The 27,921-nt window shown below is 42.3% G+C and overlaps 1 protein-coding gene across 4 annotated transcripts in view; it reads right to left on the bottom strand.

Moving 5' to 3' along the window:
* The window catches only part of Nbas (NBAS subunit of NRZ tethering complex), a 305,952-nt gene that overhangs the window by 18,862 nt on the left and 259,169 nt on the right, over window positions 1-27,921 (bottom strand). For all 4 annotated transcript variants that reach the window (XM_087907244.1, XM_087907242.1, XM_087907243.1 and 1 more), the window contains exons 48-49: window positions 17,476-17,671; window positions 1,774-1,913 (exon numbers count right to left, since the gene is read on the bottom strand). In XM_087907244.1, coding sequence (XP_087763370.1) covers window positions 1,774-1,913; window positions 17,476-17,671 — 336 coding nt within the window. The remainder of the gene's footprint in view (window positions 1-1,773; window positions 1,914-17,475; window positions 17,672-27,921) is intronic.

Genomic DNA, 27,921 nt, shown 5'->3' on the forward strand with positions numbered 1-27,921 from the left:
CTTTTTAAATTTACAATTATGCTTGCGTTCTTCAGTTACCCATGAAAATACAATTCAAAAAACACTAAAAGGAAAATCCAAAAGCAGTTGCATGATGATCCAGGGTATCCATGCTACATACAGGTTCTTCTTTCTGTTGGTCATTTAGCTGCCCCTCTGCTAACAGACTGTCCACAGTATTCCGGTGCCTGCACTTAACTAATCCTTACTTAGTCAGCGGTCGTCTACTCCAGCGGAAATAGTGACAATGGCTGCTCGGACACGCCAAAGGACAGCCATAAAGTGTCCCCTTTAAGTGAAAATTGAAAAGTTATCAACTGTAGGGAAAAAACCGTATGCTGGCATTGCCAAGACCTGTCGTGAAAACAAATCTTTCACCTGTGAAACTGTCAGGAAGGAAAACAAAATTCAACCGTGCTTCTATTGTACACTGAACTGCAAGGTTACAACCACAGGGGACTAAAGAGGTGGCTTAGTGGGTGTCAGTGCCTGCCCTGCAAGCATAAGGTCCTGAAGACATGAGGTCACATCACCAGTATCCATATAAGGTACATGTCTGTAACCCCGGCTGGAGGGGGTGGGCACTGACATGGCTGTACGTGTCTGTAACACCAGAATTAGGGCCTGGAGAGAGGTGTGTACTGAGGGCCTGGATAAAGTAGTTTAAACTCAGTCTATCTCAAGCAATAGGATGGAGAGGGAGAAACAACTTAGCTTGTACTCTGGCCTTCATATTGGTGTGCATACCTATCTATGTGAATATAACACACACACACAGATATAACACAACACACATCTATTTTTAAACAAAAATTATTGGGTATAAAATTCATTCCTGGTACTGTAATTTGGTCAAAAGCCTATGCCTGGGGAGGTCACAGAACCCGGAGTATAACTTGCTAATGTTATTTTGCTAAATGACCATCCTGTCAAACTGTCTTCTACACATGTATGTGTGTATTCATTGACCTCAGTTGCCCACAACCTTGGCCAGAGAAATTTCAACACCATGAAGACTCAGAGAATACTGTGGCAGAAGTAGGCGAGGGTGTAAGAGCCAGAGAAAGTGGAGAAGGGCGTGAAATGCTGTCTCCAACAAGATCGAGCCAGCCTAAATCCCAGCACAGGTAGGGGAGAAATCTCCAGGTCCCAGCACTTACAGAGGAGCTGGTAGCAGTGGATACTCACTGGCATGGTTTTCTGTTTGTTTGTTTGTTTGTTTACTGAGGATGTGGCTACTGGTAGATTACCATGCTACAGTGGATAGTGCCATACCCATGCACATACGGGCAGCAATATCAGGACTTATTGGGCTATCAAAAAAAAAAAAAGATGGATTTGGGAAGGGGTATGTGGTGGGATATGAGATGAGATTGAGAGGAAAATGGGTGATAGTCATGATCATATTTCACTGTATACATGTATGAAATTCTTAAAAAAATTAAAAAAATAATAAAAAGAGAAAAAAATCACTGCCACAGTACATAGTAAGTGCTTAGCTAGAAAGGAGAAAAGCATTAAATCTGTGCAGAGAGGTACAGGAAAATGTATAGGAAAAGCATGGTGGAGAACAGAGTGTGGTACCGTCCACATTTTCAGAGTTCTTGGAACATAAGCTCCTCATATATATGTGTGTGCAAGTACACACAGACACACACAGGCACACACACCTCCTCTCTCTCCTTTCATTAGCTTCGCTGGCGATATTACATTTTCCAAACTGACATTCAGACAGAGGATGTCAAGTTAGTCTAAACTTATCATAATACTTACACACATTCACTTTTCATAGGCGGCCAAGCTTGCAGGAGTAAAATCAAGTGCTGAAATTCAGTCTCACTGTGACCAGATTCCAGGAGCTCCGTGAACAGAGAGTAGCGGCTTTCTTCATTCTCAATGTCAGCTATGTCTACCTGGAAGAAGCAAATACAGTTGAAGCTCGTGGCAATGCAGAGTCGGTTCCCAGAAGACTGAAGGTGACTATATGAGAAAATAACCTTGAAAATACTGGTTACAAATTTAATTAATAGCATCAAAACACAAACCAGAACAAAACTCTGCTATGGTTCAGATGTGTGTCATCTGAAAGCTCCCAGGCAGGGAGGCTGGTCCTTAGAGGAGCTTACTGGTCCCAAGGTTGCTGCCACAATGGCCTTTGAAGGGGACCACAGGACCTTACTCTTGCCTGATTTTGCATTAATGGTATGATCTCTCCCTTACCCTGCTACCCCAATCAGAAGTGGCACAGTCAAGAAGGCCCTTGCCAGAGAGGAACCAGTGTCATCACTGTGTTTTATCCTCTGTACCTGCAGTGACATAAACCTCTGTTCATTACATACTCAGAATGCCTCAGGCATTTCATTCCAGTAATGAAGAAACACCCTAATACACAAATCTTCAGAAGTTCAAATACTTACAGTGAGGTCTCAATTTTCCTTACCAAAATAAAGTCAAACAAATAGCCTTCTACAGACGAGTCAATTGCATTTAACATGTTAAAATACAGATTGCTTTTACTTTTGAAACTAGTATTTAAGTATACTTAATATCAAATGAATGTAGAATGAACAATTTGTCTAAAGTTAATTCCCAATATTCATCAGAGAACTGTTTTGTTTCCATGTGCCTAGAAAGTCCTCTAATTTGACCCAAAGACTCTACGTAAGTTCACTTGTCACATGATGCTTTTGCTACAAACCAAACTAAACCAAACACCCAATTTATGCCCATTCTGTTTCTGCATAGCCGACCAAACAGCTTCTCTTCCAATCCCGGCAGCTGTGAACACAGTGCCCATGTAGAGCCTCTGGGGGAAGTGGCAGTCATTTTACACTAAAAAGTGGTTTTGACATAAAAGTACGTCAGCTTCCCCTTATTAGTTTCTCTTCACACAGGTTCTCAGCATTTGTGTGGACAGACAATCATAACAGCAAATACATGATGGTATGTGTTCACAGGAATTCAGAAAATCACATCCTGAAAGGATAATGAGAAGGGATTTTCTTATGCATTTGTTCAATTGTCATACACTAATGCATGTTTCCAAAACATTTATTTAATGGTCAAGATGGCTCTGACGGATGATATCATCTGAAGAAGTAACACCACAGATTCTGCAATGTTGTAAGTGTACTCTGAAATTACTGGCAATTACTACAGGAAGCCCAGGTCCTACAGTGACCTACTGGATCCTCCAAAGCCCACCTTGAGCCCCAGACCATTCAGATCTGGAATAATAGCCCCAGAGTACTTCATAGGTTTTGAAATAATTTCACGGTACAGCAAGCCAGCTGACCCTGTCACAGCTCCATGAGGGGGGCACTCAGAGTGAGCAACCCCACGGAACATACAGACATGTGTCAACTGTCCTAGTGCTGGGACTCTCAAGTGACAGAGCCAAAAGCTAATCAGAGCTACATGTTCTGACAAGAGGACGGAACACTAGAAAAGCTCAACATTATTTAAATGAGGCTTCCAACTGGGAGCAGGCAATTGTCTCAGGAATAAAGAAACAGGTTGTAAAAACCCAAATTCAAGACCTGCAAGACCCAATCTGCTCACCTTCAACCATCTCCAGCCTCAAGGCCTGTTGAGGTTTCCCACCGACAATCACACGCATTCTGCCTCGGCTACCCGGAACTGCTCCTTGGCCAGGCACATTCTTCTTCCAGATACTGGTGGAAGCTTAGAGACCTGTTTTTCTCAAAGCGGTGAACATCACCCTTCTGGCAATGGCCCCGCTTACCTGACTGAAAGCACGCCCATGCTGTGCATCTTTCTGTTTCATTTTCCTTCTCAGTACTTAAAAAACATGATGTGCAATAAGCTCTTTTGGCGTGAGAGAACTGAGTGGCCTAACTTACAAATAAATGATAATTTATCATTTATAAGACAATTTAGCATAAGTAATGTTAAATCCTCATAGATTTGCCATAAAGTTTTGGTCGGTTTTGTTACTGAAGCTAAAAGACTTAACAATAATATGCTGCCAGACGAGGAACAGAGCACTGCCGGAACCGCAGACAACAGGGATCACGCGGCCCAACAGATTTCAGGGACGCCCCTTGCTCTGGACCTTGTATTCCTCACTTGGTTTCAGGTCATAAGGGTGCAGCTTGATGTCTGCATCAGGGGGAGGGGCTGGCCTCTTTGTGCTCCACAACCTAGTTTCCTGAGCAGAGGTTTTTGCTTAAAAGGAAAGCACTGAAGACCCAGCAGATGGTGCACTGCTAACATGCTCAGTAATACCATGATCAAGGAGTCTGTGATTAAATGAAGATAATTAACATCAAGCAGCTCCCCTTTTTATTATAAAGCACAGGCTCTATGTGGATTGTGTTTCTATATGTGATATATATCTCATGAAGTGATTTCTTTTAAAGTTATGTTTTAACATCTAGATTCAATTTTTTTCCAAAAACTTTAAAATCTTGTAAAATTTGAAAAGATTTCATCGAAAAGGGAAATCTAACTATAAATTAAACTTTCATGTTTTATTAGTTTTAGAATAGTTTCAATTTATGAATATTTTAATAGTATTTTGGTATAATCTCCCTGTCACGCTGACATAAGCACAAGGGTGATCTGCTGCACACAAGCTCGCCAGCCATCTCAGTATCCTAACTCCTCGAGCAAACAACCCAAGAGCCAAGCGAGCTCTTCAGTCTGAGGAGAACCATGGGCAGCATATGCTGCCAAGGACAAGAACAAAACTTCTATGAGAAACGTGAACTTTAATAAACCTGTATCTGCCACCTTCCCAACACCTTCCCAACAAGGTGTTTCTAGTAAGACAGATTGACAGTGATATGAATTGGATTCTTAACACTATGTAACATGTAAGAATTGCTTTTACATAGGAAATGGACCAATGTTCAGGAGCTACCTACTTTAGTCAAATATTTTCCAAACAGTCAGCATGTTTCATCAACATACATCAGAGTGAAAGGCAGATCAATGGATTTATTTTCTAGTTTTACAAATCTATGAGAAAAAAAAGGCTGCTGCCATGGTTTCAAATTCCACATGGAAACTAATATTTAGGATAGAACCACTTGTAAATTTGCTACAGCACTCAAGAATGGTGTGGACATCTACAAGAAGAACCCAGTGACTGGGTATCTGTTTGGGTTTTCCTCTTGTACATCAACCTCAACACTATATTTCATATGCTGGGCACAGAGAGAGAAGCTCTAGTCTGGAAGAAACAAGACTTCACAGAGACTGGATTTTAGAAAGAAGACTTAAAAGATGAAATAGAAGAAATTAAGATATGGGTAGAGTGAATCCCGCAAACCCAGGAGATTCTTACATTCCTCCTAGATTCTTGCACAACACACAATACATAATGAAATGGGAAGATACTGAAAGAAAATAAAGCACATTTAATACATTGTCAGAGGAGAACCAGAGTAATTTTGTTGATCTGGAAGGCTGTGGCACTCAGTTGGTAAAATGACTAACAACATGCATGGACAGACAACAGGCCATTACCAGCTAACACCACCCATATGTTCTGAGGAGTCTCCTTCCTGCTGGAATTTGCAATGTTGGAAGTGGGGGTGAAACACGCAGATGGGGACTGTAGAAATCCCTCGTGCTTCTGTAACTGATAGTTTTAGACAGAAAAAGATTCAAAAGCAGTGCATTCCTCTGTGGCTTATAGAGGGGAGGGGCGAGTGTTAAGTGTGAACTTTTACTCAACTATATACTCGGGGTTGAGCCTCTACTCCCAATGGTAAGGCAGAGCCGAAGTATAATAGCTCCCTTGAAATAAGGACTCGGGTTTTAAATATGTCAGCCCTAGTCCCCGGTATATTAAAAGTGAAATCAATGACCTCCCACCCAACAGCTTAGCCTCTAGCACTAGGAGGTGCAAGAAGGGCCCAAGAGTCAGAATTGTGAATTCTAAGACTATTTCCCAGCTGGACTCCCTGGCCCCACAACTGAAGCTGTGTGAGCTGTTGTTCTGCCTACAGACTGCAGCGCGGCTATTGGAAGTGCAGTGGACTGAGCACAGCTCCCTGCAGTCATGGCCAAAGCTCTAAGGAAATCCAGTGTTCATTTTGTGTATTTTAACTTTTTTTCTCTTAACATAAACGAGTAGCTAAACCCAGAGCCAGGCCCTGATGGTGGGGCTCTAGAAATAAGAGGCAAATCCCTTTTCAAGTCACTGAAAGATTAAATGAGAGAAAGCAAGGCTAGCACCACCTCTCCACAGCTCACACTGTTGGTCCCAGGGTCTACGCGGCTTTGCTTTCTCACTGAAATCATCTGCCAGAATGTTGGTTACCTGAGTCATACAGAGAAGACTTTGGCTCTGCTCTACTCAAAGGAGAGATGATGGCTAGGATCCCCACTACACACAAAGGGACATGTCAGGCTTCTAAGGAAGTTCCCATGCAAAGTCTCTCTTAGGCTGACCCCATTCCTGAGAGTAAACTCCCAGGCGTCTGACTGTATATGAAAACAGATGGGTCATGCCCTGTTCCCTGCATTGTGATATGTGTTATAGAAACAAGACTCTGGAGCTGATTTTGAAAGACACAGCCTTTGTTAAAGATAAGAAAGACTCTCTCTTCCTGACAAGCCAGCAGGATAGTGTGTCTAGTGGTTCTGACAGAAGAGAAGAGACTGTTGGGTCAGAAACAAAGACCTTTTATACTCACAGGAAAAGTGGCAGCCAGGGCACTGTGTCAGTTCCCTAAGTCCTTAGGCTCAGAAGCAGTACTTAGAAAGTGACACACACATGCAGTATGGATTGTGAAGAGCCCCACACTCAAAGACTAAGAACCTGCTATACTGAACGGCATGTGTATGTGACCTGCTCATAGAAGACAGTACCTTCCCAGGCCATGTCTATAAAATGCCAATTAAAAGAATCTTTTTTTTTAATTAAAAATTTCCACCTCCTCCCCTCCTCTCCCCCCACACCCCGTCCTTCTCCAGGCCAAAGAGCAGTCAGGGTTCCTTACCCTATGGGAAGTCCAAGGTCCTCCCCGCTCCCCGCCCAGGTCCAGGAAGGTGAGCATCCAAACAGACAAGGCTCCCACAAAGCCCGTCCACGCAGTAGAACCAAAGCCCAGCACCATTGTCCTTGGCTTCTCAGTCAGCCTCCACCGTCAGCCACATTCAGAGAGTCTGGTTTGATCACAGGCTCCATCAGTCCCATTCCAACTGGCTTTGGTGATCTCCCATTAGATCTGTCCTACTGTCTCTGTGGGTGAACGCACCCCTCGTGGTCCTGACTTCCTTGCTCATGGTCTCCCTCCTTCTGTTCCTCATTAGGACCTTGGGAGCTCAGTCCAGTGCTCCAATGTGGGTCTCTGTCTCTATCTCCATCCATCGCCAGATAAAGGTTCTATGGTAATATGCAAGATATTCATCAGTGCGGCTATAGAACAAGGCCAGTTCAGGCACCCTTTCCTCTGCTGCTCAAGGAACAAGCTGGGGACATCTCCTTGGACACCTGGGAACCCCTCTAGAGTCAAGTCTCTTGCCAACCCTAAAATGGCTCCCTTAATTAAGATATATACTTCCCTGCTCCCACATCCACCCATCCTTCATCCCAACCATCCCATTCCTTCTAGTTCCTCTGCGCATGAGTCTTGCTGAAGTGTGAGAGATCTGTAGAAAATTACTTTTCAGAAGCCTTTTGAAATTCCTGTAATTATTATGTTGGAAAAGAGTCCAAAACAATCTTTTAATGTTTTTAACTTTCCCCTGATGCATCTGCATACTTATGAATGCAGGTGTGTATGAGTATGGAGACCCAAAGTTGATGCAGAGAATCCTTCTCTATCACTTTTCCACCTTATTCTTCGTGGTAGAGTCCCAGAGACAAACCCAGAGCTTGCCCACAGGGCTAGTCTGGCGAGTTTGCTCTGGGGATACTATTTGCATCTTACACAGCTGGAAGTGCAGGTTGATGGGGTTCTCTTGCTTGGATAGCAAGTTCTTTAACTGCTGAGCTGCCTCCTCAGCACAACCAGGACTATCTTACTGCTGTCAAACTCTTTAGTAAAGAACATAAAATGCAGGTTCTTAGACACAGCTTTCTAGATCTAAGTGCTAATGAACTTGGGAAGAGCAACATTTACTCTGACATTTGAGGTAAAGACGACCTTCTTTCTTAAGTTTGGAAAGCTATGTCTCTGTATTTAGACTCATAAGCCCACATGACAGGGACTTACACTTATGCTCATATGTCAACACATGCTGTTTTAGCTCTTGTCAGTCCAGTTACATATTCCCTTTATTAAGTCCAGTCCTTTTCCTTGGGTATCTAGAAATTAGAAAACCATAAGAAAATAACGGCAATTTAGGTTTTCAAAAACTTAAGAGGCTCTGTTTGTCCCTCTCCTGGTTGAGAACAGTGCTAAGATGCCATCAGCAAACTGCTTACTTCCAGTTATGATGACTATGCTCCAGATTTTCAGTTAAAACTTGTTAGCTATGATCAAATCGTGTAGTCAGCAGAGAAAATCGAACATCATGTGACCAATGTACACTTTGTGTGTGTTTGTATATATGTGTGTGTGTACAAACAGTACAATTAAAATAATGATACATTTCTAGCAGACAGCTTTGTTCCAATGTATTTTCAGAATATATTTAGGAATATTGATCGAAGAATCAGAAAAAATAAGTAATTTTAAGCTGAAAAAAATCACCATTTTGTAAAATTGACAAGTTATCAAAGGAAAAATGAAGAAAGGATTTTCCTGAGCTCATAAAAGTTCAATTACGTGAGTATTATACAGGCTTCCAGAAGTGTGAGGACAGATGGTTAGTACGAGCATTTTGAGAATTTCTCTCCCTAAAATACGTGAAATCAAGGCACCTGAGCAATCAGGATGGGGATCTAGGCAGGAATGACAATCTCCCGCTTCCAGGATGTGGAACACTCCAAAGAAAAGCTCCCTTGAGTGCACTCTAAGTTACTGATGCAGCCTCTGACGTGACACAGAGGTCACGGATGAGCTAGTCCATTCCCCATCTCAGCCTTCCTTTCCAGTGTTAGAATTATAGGCCAGCTGCCACACCCAAGTTCTGAAGATTTGAACTCTGGCCCTCATGCTTAAGGGAAAGTATTTAACCCACTACGCTATCCCCGATGGAACTGAACTGCGCATGCTCTGTGCAGCATTTCCTCCATCCTGGCCCCAGAAGTATCTGAGAAAACTGCCAATATTTCACAAGCACCTGCATATTTAGTGACTATTTGCTACTGACACTAACTAAATATTATAAAACTGAAAGGGGCAAAACACAAATGTGACTCGAACATGAGAGTACTGTTTTTGTTTCTAAATATTGCTACTGTCTTCCATGTTGAATTAGGGGACTTTCGTCCTTTCTGTAAGTCAATTTGTCAGGTGGCTGCAGCTCCTTATCAGACAGACTCATTGTCCTTGAAGGAGAAGGACTAACATACTGTTCTCAGAGGAAGCCATTTTTTACCTTAAACTTTGTTGTACTTCTGGACGTGAACCCAGACACCTTTACCTGGGCAGTGCACCTGATTATTTATCTTCCTCCAGGCACTGATAGCAGCTCGCTGTTGCTGCAGGCTCAAATACACAAGAGCTACCACAGAACATCCAAGTACTCTATGGGTAGAACTGCTACAAACCTTTGCTACCTTCAGTAACAGTGATACTGAGTTCTGCTCCTGTGACTCCTAATAAAGAACAGGATGATAAATGCAAAGAGGCAAACTTTGTGGTTCTGTTCATAAATATAATGATGTCATACTGTGACACTCATACACAGAGCTTCAAATACAAACAAAAAATTTTTAGGCACAGTAGAAAAACAGAAGCACAAAAGGTTAACAGGGCTGAGCTCTAGGCAAAACTAGACCAGTGATGGTCCAGGGGGGAGTGTGGCCTTCTGTGTCCACTGGGCCTCGCCAGTTTCTCTGGAAATGGAATGCTGAGAAGATTTTTAAAACCCCATCTCATCACCAAGGGTTGACTAGCAGTCTCCCCTACTGATCTAAGTGACTCTTAGTCCCCGCACATGAGGAGGACGCCATAGGACTGCCACCATGCTCCACTCCATGGTACACTGCACAACTGTTACAATTAGACAAGAAAATATATCAACGGTGACTCTTCATTTTTGAGCTATCAATTTTATTACAACAAAATCAAAATTATGAAAACATTATTAATGTTTTTAAATATTAAAAGGTACTTTTTGGGGTAGATTTTCTCATTTTTAAAGAACTAAAACACAGCTGTAGATATTGAGCAGATGTCATAAATATGTGACCCTGCACTGCAAGCATGCTGAGAGAGTCTGAGTTCTGGTAACTTCTATAGCCTAAGCTGAAGTGAGAAGGTCTTTGATAAGTGGGGGCCTAACCAGGAATAAAGTAATGAGAAACTAAATATTGGCCTTGCCATAGATGTTCTAGCATAGAAAAAGGCTGACACCTTAATGTATTCATAGGCTAAAAAATAAGGCAAACCCAAGAGATGATTCCGAGACTATAGAGTATAACAGCACAGCAGAGTGCAAACAGCGCACACAAGCAGAGCATCTAACAGCGCCTTAGCCCCGAGAGTTTAGTAGTTCTTTACCACATATCTGCTTGACATATTTCAGTATTGAGATATGCAGCTTTCTTAACCAGCCTTAGCCTCCTTGTCCATGTGAGGAGTGGGACAGTAAGAACACCTGTGCCTGAGAACTATACGCTGAAACGTGTTGTGTACACAGACGTCCAGTGCATGGGAGGCTCTCAAAAGCAAAGAAACAAGTTGGAGCTTCTATGGCTTTATCAATTCGGCATGAGTATCAGTGCTCCAGAAATGATGGGCATGCTAGAAAAAAAGAAGACTTGAAGAGAAATCCCAAAGACCAGCTCTGGAAGATTTAAGCAAAAACAAATAATTTTGATGAATTAGAGCCATGGAACAAAACAAAACCATTTATGACCACACTGAAATAAATAAGCAACTGAATAAATATATTTAGGCGGACAAGTGATGGAAAAAAATTCCATCATAGCAATATTACTCTCATGCAGTACTCATCAATTCATGCTAAAATACGTACATGAAAGTACGATGAGAGAACATAATAATAATAATAACCTCAAAGTATTTAATAAACTACCTAATAATCATAAAAAAGTACTGCTTCATAGTACTTCAGACTGACACTATTAGTCATGAAACAGTCCTGATAGAATGTACCAAGAAAGACACATCACTTCTGTGGTCTCCGACTAAAAACACAAAACCTGAACACATGACAATGTCAAATTAAATGACAGTTTACAAAATAATTTCCCACTGCTTTTTACAAGTAACAAGACCATAAAAGACCAAACATATAAACCAGACTAAAAAGTTGTCACAGATTTAAGGAGATAGGAGAAGTGCAGTGTGTGACCTGGGTGGATGTGGTTCAGAAAGGGACTATAGAGGTCACTGACAGAGGAGGAGCTGGGTACCTACCAGGAAGCAGTACTAAACTCATGTGGCTATGGTTGAGCCATTATTATTTGCAGAATTGAACTGAAAAATTCACAGAAATTTATGTACAATTTACACACCTTTTTGTAAGTCTGACATCACCTCAAAACGAAAGTCCAAACCTCAGCTGCTCTGTTGTCTTCCCAATGCCCAACAGTCACACGCTCTCATTTTTTTCTTTCCCTTCAGTTCTCTGCAGTCCACATGAGCACAGAAGACAAGTATCTTTGTACAGAATGGCCGGTATGAGGAGATTACTGAAATCATGCAATTAGAAAGCTTCTGCACAGAAAGGAAATAGCAGAGTGAACAGTGAAAGTATAATAGGAGGGAGTCCTGGCTAGCTGCTCATCTGACATCTAGACTAAATCTACAGCCAAGAAACTTAAACTCCCTAAATCCAACCAAAAACTGGAAAAAAATGAATTAAATAGTTCTCAAAAGAGAAAATGCAAATTACCAATAGATATATAGAAAATGTTCAACATCCTTACTCACCAGGGAAATACAAATAAAAACCATACTGAGATTCTATTCCATCCTGGTCAAAATGGCTCAAATAATGAAAATAAATGCTAGTAAGGATGCAGTGCAAAATAAACCACTAGGCACTAGTGGTAGGAATGCAAATAGGCCAGACATCAAGGAAGTCAGCATAGAGATCTTTATAAAACTCGACACAGGGCTACCTTATGAACTGGCTACACCTCTCCTAGGTAGCTGAGAGATTCTACATCAGCACCCAACAGAGGGATCTGCATATCACAGTGATCAAGGGATGGGATTAGCTTACATGTCCATTGAGACAAATAGATAATGTAAATGTGATACACACACAATAGAGGTTTATGAAGTCATAAAGAAAAATGAAACTATATCATCTATGGGAAAACGAATAGAAATGGAGATCTATAGGTTAAACAGAATACAACAGGCCCAAAAAGGCAAACACTGTGTCTTGTTTCTCATATGTAGACCCAGAATTTCAAATTTACACAAGACATGTGGGTAGACAGAAGACTGCTGGAGAAGAGGAAAGGGGCCAGTGAGAATGGGGAGAAAGACAAGAGGCAACGGGAGGGTAAGATCAACCCTCACATTGCTGTGTGCACTGTCCTAATGAAACTCTCACTAGGGACAACAAACCCACAGAAATGACATTTTAAAAGTCACTGGATACAGTTATCCACTACACAGACAACTGACCTGACATGAGCCTGAGAGAGAGAAGGGAAGCCAGGGATCACATCTGGGGACATCTGGTAAGTTCAAGTCTATTCCTGGGACATCACCATTACCAAGGCACATTAAGCCCACAAAGACATCTTTGTGGAGGTGACCAACTGAGCCTCCCTGCGTCACTGCTGCTCCAGCATGCTACAGAAAATGCTGTTTAGAAATAGAGCAAACTGACGTCTTGATTAAAGCATACTGATAACTTGCCTGAACTCAGGGGCTAGATTCTCCTCCTGCATTGTCCAGCAAGTTAAGTAGTCCACGTCCCTTCTAGTCACAGGCAAAATTAGGAGCAACAGTAAACTGCCTCCTCCTCTGCCCACATCTGAGCATGGCATCAGGCTCTCTTCACCAATCATGTCCATCTCTACTGCAAGAGCGAAGTTCAGAAACCAGACCACTGCCTCAGGTCCTCCCCATCACAGTCAGCTCATTTCCCAAAACAGCAATCTGCTCATATACCACCATGCCATCATGTTCCACGTTCCCTGATCAGAACACATGGGGCTCCTGAAAGCCTGCCCACCCCATGTCACCTGAAGTCAATGGTGTCTAGCTATTTGCACACAATTACCTGATTCTGATGAAGTAATCAGAGAAGTGGTCTCACTGCCTTGACATATGACTACACGTGATCCTTGAGGCTTGTGTTACATGTAAACACTTATCTTGGTATCTGGACACTCTACTGACTACTGGCAATAAGAAGTCCCAACACAGCAAGGATTACCTTGTCTGAAGTGAGAACATTACAATTTTTATGCCATTTAATCTTCACAATGATTCTGCTATTCCCACTTAGAGATGAGGGAATTACTAACTTTCTCCAGCTCACAGCTAGTGGGTAGTGAAACTGGGGTTTGAATTCAAGTCTCTGTATGTGAAAAACTCATGGGCTCCAGAAGCAAGTATCTTACTTATTTCCATACCCACAGCACTTACAGTTCATAGGATATACTATTTGCCTGAGGAATGACTGATAAATATTTCTATAGTGCTTTACTGCCACAATCATTAGTCAGCAGGCACAGAGTTTCCCAACATTCCATTTGGACAGTAGTTAATACATATAGCACTGTTTGGACTTTGTGAAATAACAAAGAAATGCTTTCTGTTATCCTTCAAACTTCTGATTTCTCAGGTCTAACAAAACCCAATACATGGGAGGAGAAAAGGCTTCTGGAACATACTGCATGTCGTGCAACAGGACTGGGTGCTGAGTACGTGCATGTCCCCAGCAAATGGAGATTTGCAGCACATAGCCAAGAACACAGGCTCTGGGACTAAAGAGAACCGAGTTGAAGTTCCTCCCTCAGCCCTCACAAGCCAGTCATACAATATCAGCTAAAGGAGGGAGGATGCTAATCACTCCCTATGACAGTTCTAACGCACACATAGATCAAACTCACAGTCTCCTGCTGTGCCCGAAATAACTCCCACAGCACTGAGAGGGAGGATATCTAGACGAAGAGAACCAAAAGGGCCACACTGGGAGATTCTATAGATCTACAAGTGGTTAACATGGCTGCTCTTTTGACTTTAATCATTGTGGGGAAAAGAGATCAAAATTCTCTTTGGGAATCTCAGCTCTCCTGCTCATGTCTAGAAAATGATGCTTGCTGCCATTTGAAAGCAACAAGCTAGTCAGAAGTCATCATGAGGACAGTGTGGCAAACTAAATCACATCAACCCAGACACAGTAGGTCACGCTTAAAGGACATCTTCACCCCAGGTAAATCATTTGCCTCCAGCTAAAGAGTAGGCGGTAAAGGCAAGAACAGCACTCTGAAAGCTGGAGCTCTGTCTTGCCATTTGAGGCATGACCTTGGTCAGGTTCTTAAAAACTTAATATTCATTTATTCAACAAATATTTACAGAGGATCTTTCAGATCTCTACCCTCAAAGAATTTATATTCTAACGGAAGAAGAAAGATATGATATAACAAACAGGCAGAGAGTTAGGGAGGAAGTTTTCAGATAGTGGCAAATGACAAGAATGAAGACAGCAAGGAAACAGATTGTTCTGAACTGCGGAGTCATTTCACAAAGGTCACCCCTGAGAGACAAAACTCCAGCAACTCCTCAGTTTTGGATGCCCATATATTTTCCTACAGAACAGCTCCTGAGCAGGGAGGTAGCTCCAGGACAGCAGGACAGCACGGCTGTTAGAGGTACATTATCTCTGTGTGCATGCGTAGCTCCACACCTGTACTAGGTTAAGCAGATCAAATGTGGACTCTTAGCTTTGAAGGCATTAACTGCAACAGTAAATTATTTTCAGCAAACTCCATATGGTTTTGCATACTGAATTTCTTTAGGTCTACCTGAGAAGAGAAGTTTGTACTTTACTAATATTTGGACAATGAAGGTCAGCTGGGCCCTCACGGGAGTCTCAGCATGGACTTGCTTTTTCAAACCAGGCAGTCATGTAACTTCATAACATGAGTAAGTGTTATCTCAAACTAACTCTTTCCAGCAACGTCTTACACAGCCAAATCCAGATGTACCAAAAAGTAAAAAGGCAAAACTTAACTACATGTCCCCCTTTATATAAGAGTATGGGAAAACCTGAGGTGCTGAGGTATGGAAGCTTTCAAAGGAAACATCAGTATTTTGACCCACATTTTTCATGCGCCAGTTAACTAGAAAATTACAAAAGCTGAAAACCTCTGATAAACTGTACCAAGGGATTAATATAATAAGCCCTCCTCTCCTCCTCCCCACTCATACCATGCAGGGCTGCATTTCTGGGAAGGAAATTAAAGCCTCTCAAACTGCTGAAAACTGAGGGTCTCTGAATTTTTAATTCCATTAACTAATCATTAGAAAACTAGAAATTGCTATCTCTCTGTGAAGCAGTGAGGGCAGGCGTCACAGCCATGTTGGATCTCACAGGCACTGGCGGTTTCCCAGCAACACAGTGATTTGTGGGGCCACTACTTTGGGCACTTTGAGGATAATTAAATATTAGCACCTCTTTGATGTATACAAAGTCTGCCTAAGAGGATTACCAGCATGGCGAATGTGGCACCCACATTTTCCTTTTGTAATTGAACACGGCGGTATCATTATCTAGTCTCATCTCTAGTCTGTAGAGTGGGTCTATCAGCAGGAGAACTGAAAAGGCTCCTGAAGGAGAAAGAGGCCAAGGTGAAACAGGAATCAGGAACCACTGTTCTCCAGGTATCTGGGATGCAGGGACGGCAAGGACGGAATGACCGAGTAGGTGAGCGGACCACTGTCTACCTTAGCTCAAGGTTCTATTTTGCACACAAAGTGTGAAGGTCTCAGTAGTACAGTCCTCCACAGGGTGACAGACCTAGAGGCAGAAGGCAGACAGAGACATGCACTGCCCACAAGAGCCCAATCTCCCCAGACTTCTAGAGAAAGATAACACGGTCTTTGAAAACTGGCAACTGCAGAGATGATTTAAACCACAGACACAGTTAACACAGCAGTCCAGATGCAGCCATGTTTTTATTCTGAAACCGCTGCTTCCTTTCCCAAAGACCAAGAAGGCGCTTCAGCTACAAGGGAAAATTCCTCATCCACTTCCCTTGTGCTCTGAAAAGGCCAGGCAGACACAGAAGAGATGCAGTCACCACACTCTTCCTCAGAAAATACCCAGGACAGCTGCCCAGCAACGCCAGCGTGGGGTGTGCTTATTTCTACTAGCAAATATTTAAGGGACCTGACCATTACCTGCCAGAAGCAGCGAAACTGCTCTTATCTGAGAGGAAAGTAGACACAGGGAGAAAATAAAAATGTAAATGAGACACAGGGTAACTTTCACTTGTCACTCTGAGACTTCCAGAGAGCCTGAACATTTGCTCCTTCACAGAGCAAATACTCCTGAAATGAAGTTCATGGACCTCAAAGGATGACAGCAAACAGGTTACAGCCACAGCAACAAAGTAGAAACAGCGAATGAAAACCTGAGGAGGAGCCCCCTGGAAGGGCGATAGGTTATTTCAGTCGCTGTCCATCGAGGGAAGCCAAGGTGGGGGCTTCAAGCAGAGATCACAGAGGACCAGATCACTGACAGGCTTTCCAGCTCACTCTCCTTAGATTACAGACCTGCCTACCTAGGGGCAGTGGTGCCCACAGTGGGCTCTGGCCTCCTTGCCAATCCCTTAACTGAGCTCCCTCAGATGATTTTAGGTTGTGTCCTGTTGAAGATAAAGCTAGCTAGGACCTGTATCTTCCAGACTTTCTATGATACAGGGAGACGAACTTTAAAAAGGAAGAAAGAGAAACGAAGGAAGGAGAAAGAAAAGAAAATTCAAAGTTCAGTAAAGTTTGCAGTGATCAGACACGTTCCAGAGTGGAGGCCTGTGGGAGCCTCCAAAGGTCTGAGGAACGAAGACATTTGTCTTCCCAGCCCACAGTGGTACAGGAGAAGAAAGGTCACGTCAAAGTTCACAGGGAAGCCACCTGCCTTTCCAGGCACACAGGCATTTCTCCTGGAAAAGGTCAAAGTCCATTTAACCAACATCATCAACCGTCCTAAAGATGGGCAGTGGACATATGGACATATGTTTAATAAACACAGTCATGTTCAGCCACGTATGAAAATCAGAATAGACTTTATTACCCAGAATCCATCACTAAGCAGTTAGTACCATTAGTCTGCAGCCAGCGCAATGAACTTAATGGAAGTCTGCGTTACCCAGGTGGTTACTATTAGCAACTGAAGCTGCCCTCTACCTACCGCTGATTGAGGAAGGATGTGAATGGAGATGCAGCTTACCTGTCTCTGAGGCCACGCGGCTCTGAGAATGGCTTCTGTTCGGAAGAACACAAGGAGCTTGCTGTCCTCCTCACTCAAATGGAAAGACTGCCCCAAGATCTGGAGTGCCTGGATTCGAGGCCTCACAGGGCAGGTGTCGTCAGCACAGAAAGGCCGCAGCCACTGCAGCAAGTCCTCAGCGGACACCAGCTCCTCCCTGCAGAGCAAGACAAGATGGGAAGAGAAACTCCTGAGGCTTTTTGTGTCCCTCTTAGTAAGCAAATGCCACCACTGACTTTGTTTTCTAATTAGAAAAAAAAAAAATACGTTTTAAGTGACTTACAGCAAACCATACTGGAAGATCTAAAAACTATGTAAAATAAATGGAATTCTTAAACAGTAGCCTATTAAACTGTGCTTCATAAAGCTGACAAGACGTAACCACTAACTACTATGCTCTTAGTTTATTTCTTTGAAAATTTAACAAGTTGGAAAGCTTGTCTAATTGCTTGTACTAACAGTGTCAGGTCCCAGGCTAGTAATTTTATATACTTGATTACTAGTGGGCAACAGCTGTGTAAACAAGACATCACCACTTACATTTGCCAGGACAGACGTGGCTTCGGGGAGGTGGTAAAACCTCCCCAGGACCTGTCATGTATAGTGGTTTGACCCCACTGCCCGTGTTCTCCATCACTTCTCACTTTGACCACAATTTATGCATGTGGGTACACACTTAATATTATCTAGAAATAGAATGTGAATGCTTAGCTACTATATGGCCGTGAGGTCCAGAAGGATGCAGTGAAGGAGATGTTCTGCACACCTCTCCTCCCAACCTAGGATCGGTTTTCCTGTAACCCCGAAAGGGCCATCTCAGTGAATGCACTAACTTGCTGATGTCAGTGATAGGTGCTAAGTGTTACCCATGACAGATTCCCTTCCCGAAGGCCCTGCTTTATGCAGTGTTTGTACAATCACATCCTTACAAAGCTCTTCGTATGAATCTCCTAAACTGAGCTGCAGACCAGGTCAAATATTATGCCAAATCCTACTCTAACAAGACCAAAATAATATATTTAAAAACAAAAAAAATCCAAAAATTAGATTCAGTGTTGCCATTGAACATGTCTCTCAGCATCTACCACAGCACACTGTACAAATATTATACACAATCAGGCACATACATATACTGACAAATGTTGTCTTATGGCAACATCATTAAAAATAGAATTAAAGAAAAAGGAAATTATAAAACAAAGAGTTGGCTTAAACATTTCTAAATTTATGAATCATCTGCTAGCTTTACCAATACCTACCCTTTCTTCTTAGTACTTGTTAGAAATGAGAAAAACTGGGGGTGGGAGATAGCTCAGTCAGTAAAGTGCTTGCCAACACACATGAGGAACTGATTCAATCCTCAGAGATCACGTGGAAAAGCCAGGCCTGGAGGCAGGCACACAGACTATGGTGGAAGGGCTGGAAAGAAAGCTCAGTGGTTAAGAGCACTAGCTGGTCTTGCAGAGGATCTGAGCTTGGTTTTCAGCACCAACACCAGGCACCTTCCAGGAGGATGCCCTTGTGGCTTTTCCAGTCACTGCACACACATAGTACAAATATTATACATAGACAATCAGGCACATACATATACACACAACTAATAAAACTTAAAAACAATAAGGAGGACAGGGATTGAGGAAGGCACCTGAAAAAAACTGCTGGCCTCCACTTACACACATGTGTACACACAACTGTACACACAAGTGAAGACATACTTAAATTTGTGTATGTACACACATAGCCACATGCATGAAAACCCGTACATGAGTGGAAACATATATAGTCATGTATATGTACACACATACATGCATACACACCTGTACACAACTGAAGACATATACACCTTTGTGTATATAAACACACATATATGTATGTACACATGTACACACAAGTGAAGACATACATCTATGTGAATGTGCACACACACATGTATGCACATTGTACACAAAAGAGAAGACATAATTCTATGTGTATGTAGACATACATAGAAACTGGAAAATATTTATGCAAGAAAGAGAATGAACAGGTATTCCCTGAATACTTCCTGTGTGGAGATCTGTATCAACAAGGTCATTTTAGACCTAATTGGTTCTCAGCGCCATCATTTTCTAACAGTCTAAACAACAACCATGAATGCCATGTTCCCTCTATAGCTAAAGGTCTTGGGAAAGTATCTTGTAACCAAGAAAACATATGCAAAGCACTTTGCACAGTACATGGCACAGAGAAAGTACTTCATACCACCACCCTCGTCAAAATCATCTTCATAAGCGTTGCCGCTGTTACAGCACTATAGTTTGTGCTCGATGTCACAGACGATATTAAAATTTACATTGACTTTGTCCTCAAGGAACCAATACAATGCAAAAGAAAGATGTATGAATTGGCCTTTGTCCAAATTATTAATATGACAAAACTGAGCAATTACTTGGAGGAAGAGGTGCGGCATCTGAAAAGGATCAAGGATAAGCAAGATATGCGTAAGGGCAGACAGGAAAACGTAACTCAGGGAAAGGGCATAGGGAAAAGGCAAGGACTTTCAATTCCAAGAACATGGAAGCTCAGAGAGATTAAAGCTCCAGTGTGAAATGAACAGAGGAGCGACCTACAGAGGGACAGTTTCTCACCTCTGGGACCAAGACGATGAACACAGGCTGCAGGGACAGTTTGGCTTTCTGAAAGTGCAGCCTGAAACTTCAGGTCCTGCCTCAGGTTCCAGACACAGCATTCTTGACAGAATTCCAAGCCTTAGTTTCCTTACTTGTTAAGAGACATGAATAATGATGCCTTCCTCACAGGGTTGTTCAGAATTAAGTAGAAAACTGGTAGTATATTCAGTGTGTGTAACACACCTAGCATATGCCTAAGTACTTCAAATAATGGCAACCATTGGTATTAAAGCTTTTGGAGGCATGGAATGGGAATGATGGTACCCTTTGAAGCAGGAAAGCTTCAACACCACTTGAAAAAGATGCAGAAGTTGTGCAGTCTCAGGTGGAGGTGTTTAGATGCCTAAGTGCAAATCTGGAAGAAATGGGACACTGATATCAACTCCATAAGACTCAGAGAACATCAGGGAAAGGGGGCAGGAAGAATGAAGAGCCAGTGGGTGCAGAGGAGTGAATTATGCGATAGGCATTGCATGACTGTGGCACACCTGAAGTCACTGTAGCCGTGGATTCCTGCAGTAGACCAGAGAGGTCAGGCAATACAGCAGCCCCCAAGGTCCAAATAAGGAGCAGAAGGAGGGAGAACAAGAGCAAGGAAGTCAGGACCACGAGGGGTGGGACTATCTAATGGGAGCTCACCAAGGCCAGCTGTACTGGGAGTGATGGAGCATGTGATCAGACTGGACACTCTGAATGTGGCTGGCAATGAAGGCTGACTGAGAAGCCAAGGACAATGGCACTGGGTTTTGATTCTACTGCATGGACTGACTTTGTGGGAACCTGGTTTGTTTGGATGCTCACCTTTATAGACCTGGATGGAGGGGGGAGGACTTCGGACTTCCCACGGGGTAGGGAATCCTGACTGCTCTTAGGACTGGAGAGGGAGAGGGAGGTGAGGAGGGGGAGGGAAAAGGGAGATGGGGAGGAGGTAGAAATTTTTAATAAAAAAAATACAGCAGCCAGAGCACTAGCTAGGCCCAGTGGGCTGAGACGCTGTGCTGGGAGGCTCACACAGCAAGAGTGCATAAAGAGGGATGGAGAACATGGGGGTGGAGAGAGAGGCAAATGTGCACGCTTGACCAAACAATGGTAAAAGGAAATAGGTGAGTTTTTTCAATACTTAACATTTTTCTGTGAGTTGGAAACTTATGTGAGATGGGGGGATAAAAAGAGGTGGGGATAAAAAGCATGATGTCAGAAATGTAGAGATCCAGAAGAAGAAGGCAAATGATTCTACTTTTTGTAGTCTCTAGTGAAGGAAAGAAGGCTTAATGAGAATAATAATAAAAGGAGAAAATCATTTCAAAACACATTTACTTTATTATAAAAATAATTAGTAAAAGTTATTAAATAGCTAAAAGGAAAAGCTCTATAGTTTCACAACAACAACAACAACAAACAAACAGGCAATTACTTCTACCACACTTAAACAGCCCATCTGGCACTTTATTTAAAAACAATCAACTAACAGAGATACACAGACAGTCACATGATCAGCTGTGGCAACAGATAAGGGGTCATCTACTTTAACAACTCCTCTACTAACAAGAAAGAGCAGCAGCAGCGGCAACACAAGCCTGCTGAGTGCTTCTCTGAGGACGTGACACTCCAGGGTGGGGTGGAGTGCTCAACCACTCTTCTCTATTGGTTCTGTAGCATGAAAAGACATTTGTGCAAGTACAAAAGAATGAAGGGGATGTCAACAAAAGAGCAACTGAATCAAGACAAGATTTTTAGAATATAAAAGAAATAATGTTTTGTAAAATAGCTTAGTTAGGGTTACTATTGCTTTGATGAAACACCATGCCCAAAAACAACGTGGGGAGGAAAGGGTTTATTTGGCTTACATTTCCACATTACAGTAGATCACTGGAGGAAATCAGGATAGGAACTAAAATAGGTCAAAAACCTGGAGGCAGGAGCTGATGCAGAGGCCATGGAGAGGTGCTGCTTACGGCTTGATCTCCATGGCTTGCTCAGTCTGATTTCTTATAGAACCTCGGTCCACTAGTCCAGGGAAGGCATCATCCACATGGGCTAGGCCCTTCCACATAAATTATTAATTAAGAAAATGTCCTCCAGGCCTGCCTACAGCCCAATCTACGGAAGCATTTTCTTTTTTTAGGTTTCCTTCTCTCAGATAACTTTGAATAACATGGCTACTCAAGGTGCTGAGTGAGAATAAGTGATAATTTAGTGCATGGCCCTAATAAGATATTTATACAATCCCCTTGAAGGCTCACAGTATATCAACAAGGAGAGGTAGGAAAGAAAGGAAGAGTCAAAGACAGGGAGAAGGGCTGAAGTGCCATTTTCTGGGAATGACTTAACCAACATATCATGATCTCACAGTAACCATGGCTGCTTACAATGGGCCTGCCAGCAACAAATCATGGATCAGGGAGAGGCTCATGGGAACCTAACCTTGCCTGATGAACTACTGACTACTGATGGATTCTGCGTGAGGAGAACACATTTTCTTTTATTTACCCACTTATGACACTACTAGGATCCAATGGCTTAGTTCCAAATCCATGATCACAAAGATAGTCCTGGTTAAACTTATCAAATCGCAAAACAAAAGACATGATTCTGGGGAAATGATTTTTAGAAAGGAGGGCAGGTCAAAGGGGTAAGGTAGTGCATATGTGTGTAACAGAAATCAAAATATACTTACACATGTATTAACTAGTTAAACAACACTTTATTACACAATGTGATTCCTAACTATATACTTCTCTGCTGTGGGACAATGGTCTTGTACCCTGTAAAGATTTGTCACTTGTGGTGGCTTAATAAAACACTAATTGGCCAGTAGCCAGTCAGAAAATATATGTGGGGTGACCAGAATAGAAGAATTCTGAGAAGAAGAAAGGCTCAGCTTTTAGTTGTCACCCAGATGCAGAGGAAGCAAAATAAGAATGCCTCATTGATAAAAAGTACCAAGCCATATGGCTAAAACAGACAAGAATTATGGGTTAATTTAAGATGTAAGAGTTAGTTAATGAGAAGCCTAAGCTAATAGACCAACCAGATTATAATTAATGTAGGCCTCTGTGTGCTTCTTTGGAACTGAATGGCTACAAAACCAGGTGGGACAGAAACCTCTGCCTACACTTCTCTACATCAAAGAGGCTTCCCTCTGCAGCAGACGGAGATCTTCACAGAAAACAAGAGCTGGTCAGAATACAGAGAATAACTGATATGTGCAGCCCAAATGGACACACCTACAACATAACTCCTGCACAGCAGGAGGCAGGGAGTGAAGGATTCTAAGAGACATTGGAATAGGAAATCTGTTGTGAGGCTGAGTCTCCCAGAAGTGACAGAGAAGCTATAACCAGGATACTGTAACAATGTGGCTGCCCAAATAAGACCCGGACAATGACAATATACATACATATGCTAACATGCAACAGGGGAAGGAAAGGGGTTAAATGGGGCCCCACCTCTAGACAAAGAACTGAGAAGCCAACTATACTCAGAGATGGCTTTGACATCAGATGATACATAGATCACAGGCTGATCTCAAACAGGTCCTCTAATCCTCCAGTTTCATGAATTCATCTGTAGGGTGGGGAGAATATGCACCATGTGGTTGTTCAGAGTGACTGGAGCACATCTTCCCAAGGTCTTGCCACAGAATGAAGGTGTTCATTAGGAGAAGTGTATTTCCTTAAACTAGATGTTAACAGCATTTTGTTAATTCTAGGTTTAATACACTAGTTTAGAACATTATTTTCATCATTGGATGGATTTTTATTACATTTATCTGTCTTATGAGGGTCTGTTATAGGAAGGTAGTACCTACATGCCATGATATGCATGTGGAGGTCAGAGTACCATTGGTCAGTGCTGTCTCCCTTCCACCACATGGGTTCTAGGGATAGAACACATATGTCAGTCTTGGAGTCAAGCACGTTCACCTATTCCAGCTGTTGCATATTTCCAAAAAAAAACTTATTCTGTAAGCTATGTAATAACCTAATATTTCACATAAACTAGAAATTTAGAGTATAATCTCAAAAGATGACATTACAGATATATATCAAAATAGGGGAGAGCAGATACTATCATAATGTAAATGAAAGAGGCATGAACCTCTACCTGACTCATTTACTCTTTCCTATCTGCTATATGTGCTATTCCTTCAGAGGTTAGCAAAAGTCTAGAGCATGATTCAAAACCCTTGGGACACTAAACCCTGACGTATAGAGAAGGGATGAGTACAACACTGTGCACTGTCCCCCACAGGCTCACGCTTTTGAACATTAGCCTCCAGTTACTGGCACCACCAGTTAACTGGGAGGTTGGAGAACATTTAGGGGGCAGAGCCCCAGTGGAGAAAGGTGACTAGGGACTGGCCTTGATTTATAATCTGGTTCTGTTTCCTACCTGATCTCTGCTTTCTGATCTGTCCAGATGTGGGCAAGCAGGCTCACATTTGGGCGCCTCAGTTACAAGCTGCTCTCACAAGTGTGTTCTCTGTGCTAAGAATACATTCTCAAACCATGAGATAAAGTAAACCCTTTCTACTTTAAGTGGATTCTATCAAAAATTTTGTCATGCTAGTATAGATAACCATGTCTGGTGAGATGGTTAAGGTTCTGTTAATATTGCCTGAGTGCTGTGTGTTCATAGGATCTAAAACCAGTACAGGAGAGAGAGGAGCCCAGAAGAGGCATGTTGCAGTTAGGAAGCAACCAACACTTGTTCTAGGATAAGCAAGAATTCATGCTGGTATAGCATGGACTATGTACTGAAGATAGCCATATAGTGTTATTTCATTTGTATTTTAATAAATAAAGCTGGCCTGAAGACCAGAATGCAAAACAGCTCCACTAGTCAGCCATACAAGCCAGGCAGTCATGGTGCACACCTAATCCCAGCAGCCACACTAGTCAGCCATAGAGGTTGAGAGCTGGTGAAACATGCCTTTGATCCTAGCACTAGATAGGAATACAAAACGGGAGGAGACAGGTCTCCACTCAGGCTCAATCTGAGGATTTATAGAGGCAGGATTGCCCTTTTGTTTGTCTGAGCCTTGGTAGAGGTAAGATCTCTCTAGTGATTGGCTATTTTGCTTTTCTGATCTTTGTCTTGAACCCCAATATCTGTCTCTGGGCTTCTATCACTTGTGTTACATAGTCACACAGGTATGGTGGAACATACCTATAATCCTAGCACTTGGGAAGTACAGGCAGAAAGAACAGAAGTTAAAGGTCATTCCTGGGTAATAGTGAAGTTGTGGCAGCCTGAGACACATATAAATCCATCTCAAGAAAATAAAACAGAACACCTGAAAAATAACAGCCACACACCAAACACTTGGTAGTTACTTCACACATTCTTAATCTTCTCTGCATTATCTGTAGAAAAAAAATCGAGATAGTTTACATACATCACAAAGATAAATGTGTGTGCTGACTGATGACATGCATGAGCAGGGACTTGGACAGGTAGCTGGGGAATGGAAAACCAAACAAATAGTACCTACAATTCAAGAATACTCGCTATAAATAGAAGTTATAATATTGTCTTTCTTCTCTTGCTTTTTTTAAGACAAAGAAATTCACTGAAGCTTTTCCCAAAAATCCTTTGTTAGTCTGTCTCTGGAATACAAAGGATAATCTTGTTCTGCTTCTCTATTCCCTAAAGTCTTTTTGGAGCTTTAAAAAAATAAATACCCTGTATTCCAAAGTCCCCGAGTACATTCTTCAGTGTATCTAGCTAGATGTTCATGGGAAAAAAACATTGTCTTTAACTGCGAGATGACCTCAGGTAGACAAGATTTTAGAATTTACTTGCACAGGCCTTATGCAGTAGCAGAGAGAGCCTTGATGATGTGGGATTCCCCTCTGTATGCTGTGAATATGTTTTATTACCATTGGTTAATAAAGACACTGCTTTAGTCTAGGACAGGGCAGAATACAGAGCAAGGCAGGAAATTCAAGTAGAGATAGGGGAGAAAGAAGGCAGAGTCAGACAGACATCATGTAGCTGACGAAGGAGAAAGGTGTTGGAACCTTACCAGTAGACCACAGCCTCATGGTGATACACAGAATAATAGAAACAAGTTAATTTAAGACGTAAGAGCTAGCTAGAAATATGCCTGAGCCATCGGCCAGGTAGTGTTGTAGTTAATAAAGTTCCTGTGTGATTATTCAGGTCGGGACAGCTGGGAAATGAAAAGCAGTCTTGGTCTACACATCATCTTGACAGCTCAGGACCCAGAGCCAACCCTCCTTGAGAGAAGCTGGCTGTTGACAAGGGTTCCCTCCCAGGGTGCTGGCACTGGAACGGCAGCAATGTGTGCAATACCTAGAAGACGCTTCAGCGCACCTGCTTTCCCACCTGATGCATCTACCCTGTCCAGGCAGCATCTCAGCTAGAATACTATCACCCTCTCCTCCCAACAGACTCCGTTCAGAGACTGGGTCCCTGTTACTCACTGCATTTCCCACTCTGTCCTCTCTTGTCCTTCATTCTGTGTCCAACATGTTAATTCCCAGTCTACAGTAGTGACCAGGGTTATGTGTAAGCTTGTCTTCTCTGCAAAACTGTTAGATCCCTGGGCTTAGAAGTTACTCCTATACCATCTATAACTTTGTATGACTTAGTAGAGCAGGACACACAGTAGAGAATAAACACATATCTCTTTAGAATAAGGGATCTGAATTGGGCATTACTACAGCTATTTTCACATATCCTTACTTGAAGATCCACAAGCAAAGGAGGTTTAGAAAACTATACAAGGTAAGGGGCAGAGAAAACAGATGGTCCTGCTTGCAATACTTTCTCATATTCATTGACACAGCTGATCTTATATCCTATCAAGCCGGGGCAAAATCAAGCTCCTAAAGGCATACTGTCACAGCCTTTACATACTAACCCTGGATTTTAGAGTCAAGCAGAGCCTGGTTCTATTGCCCCTGGCAAGTGGTGAACTTTTGTATCAACTCCTGAATGCAGCAATAACATATGTAGCCAGACTAACCATCCTAAGAATTAAATTCACAAAGATAAGTGGGAAGTGTTACAAGCCAATAGAGTAGAATACATAAGTGCCCATGTATCTTTATTGAAACTATATGAAACATATGTGTACTTAAATAATAATTAGAAAGAGGCATTTTATTATTCAGTGGGGAAGCTTCCTAAACCCCTCTTTGTTATTATTTTCAATAGAAAACCTGCTAGTTGAGGAGAGGCCACACAGGATTGATGTGGGTATCAGCTGGAACAAGGACTACTCTGATGTGGGAAGTCCTTCTGTATATGTGTTGCTTTTATTGGCTAATGAATAAAAAAGCTGCTTGGGCCTATGACAGCAGAATAGAACAAGGTGGGAATTCCAAGCAGAGATAGAAGAGAAAAGAAGGATGAGCTGGGGAGATGCCATGTAGTTGCCCAGGAATCTTAGTGATAAACCACAAGCCTCATGGTAAATTATAAAATAATAGGAATAAATTAATTTAAAATGTAAGAGTTAGTTAATAAGAAGCCTAAGCTATTGTCCAAGCAGTATTGTAACTAATACAGTTTCTGTGTGGTTATTTGTGTCAAGTTGGTCGGGAAATGAACAAGCAGTCTCCATCTACACTACTGAACAAAGACTACTGAAATCTCCAAAGACTTGCACACTCGTTAAGTGGTTGCTGTAGTTTGGATGAGTATTTCCTCTCAGGCTCATGTTTGAATACTTGGTCTCCAATTGGTAGAACTGTTTGGGAAGCAT

The sequence above is a fragment of the Myodes glareolus genome, chromosome 6, assembly GCF_982192425.1.
Source record: "Myodes glareolus chromosome 6, mMyoGla1.1, whole genome shotgun sequence".
Classification (NCBI taxonomy): domain Eukaryota; kingdom Metazoa; phylum Chordata; class Mammalia; order Rodentia; family Cricetidae; genus Myodes; species Myodes glareolus.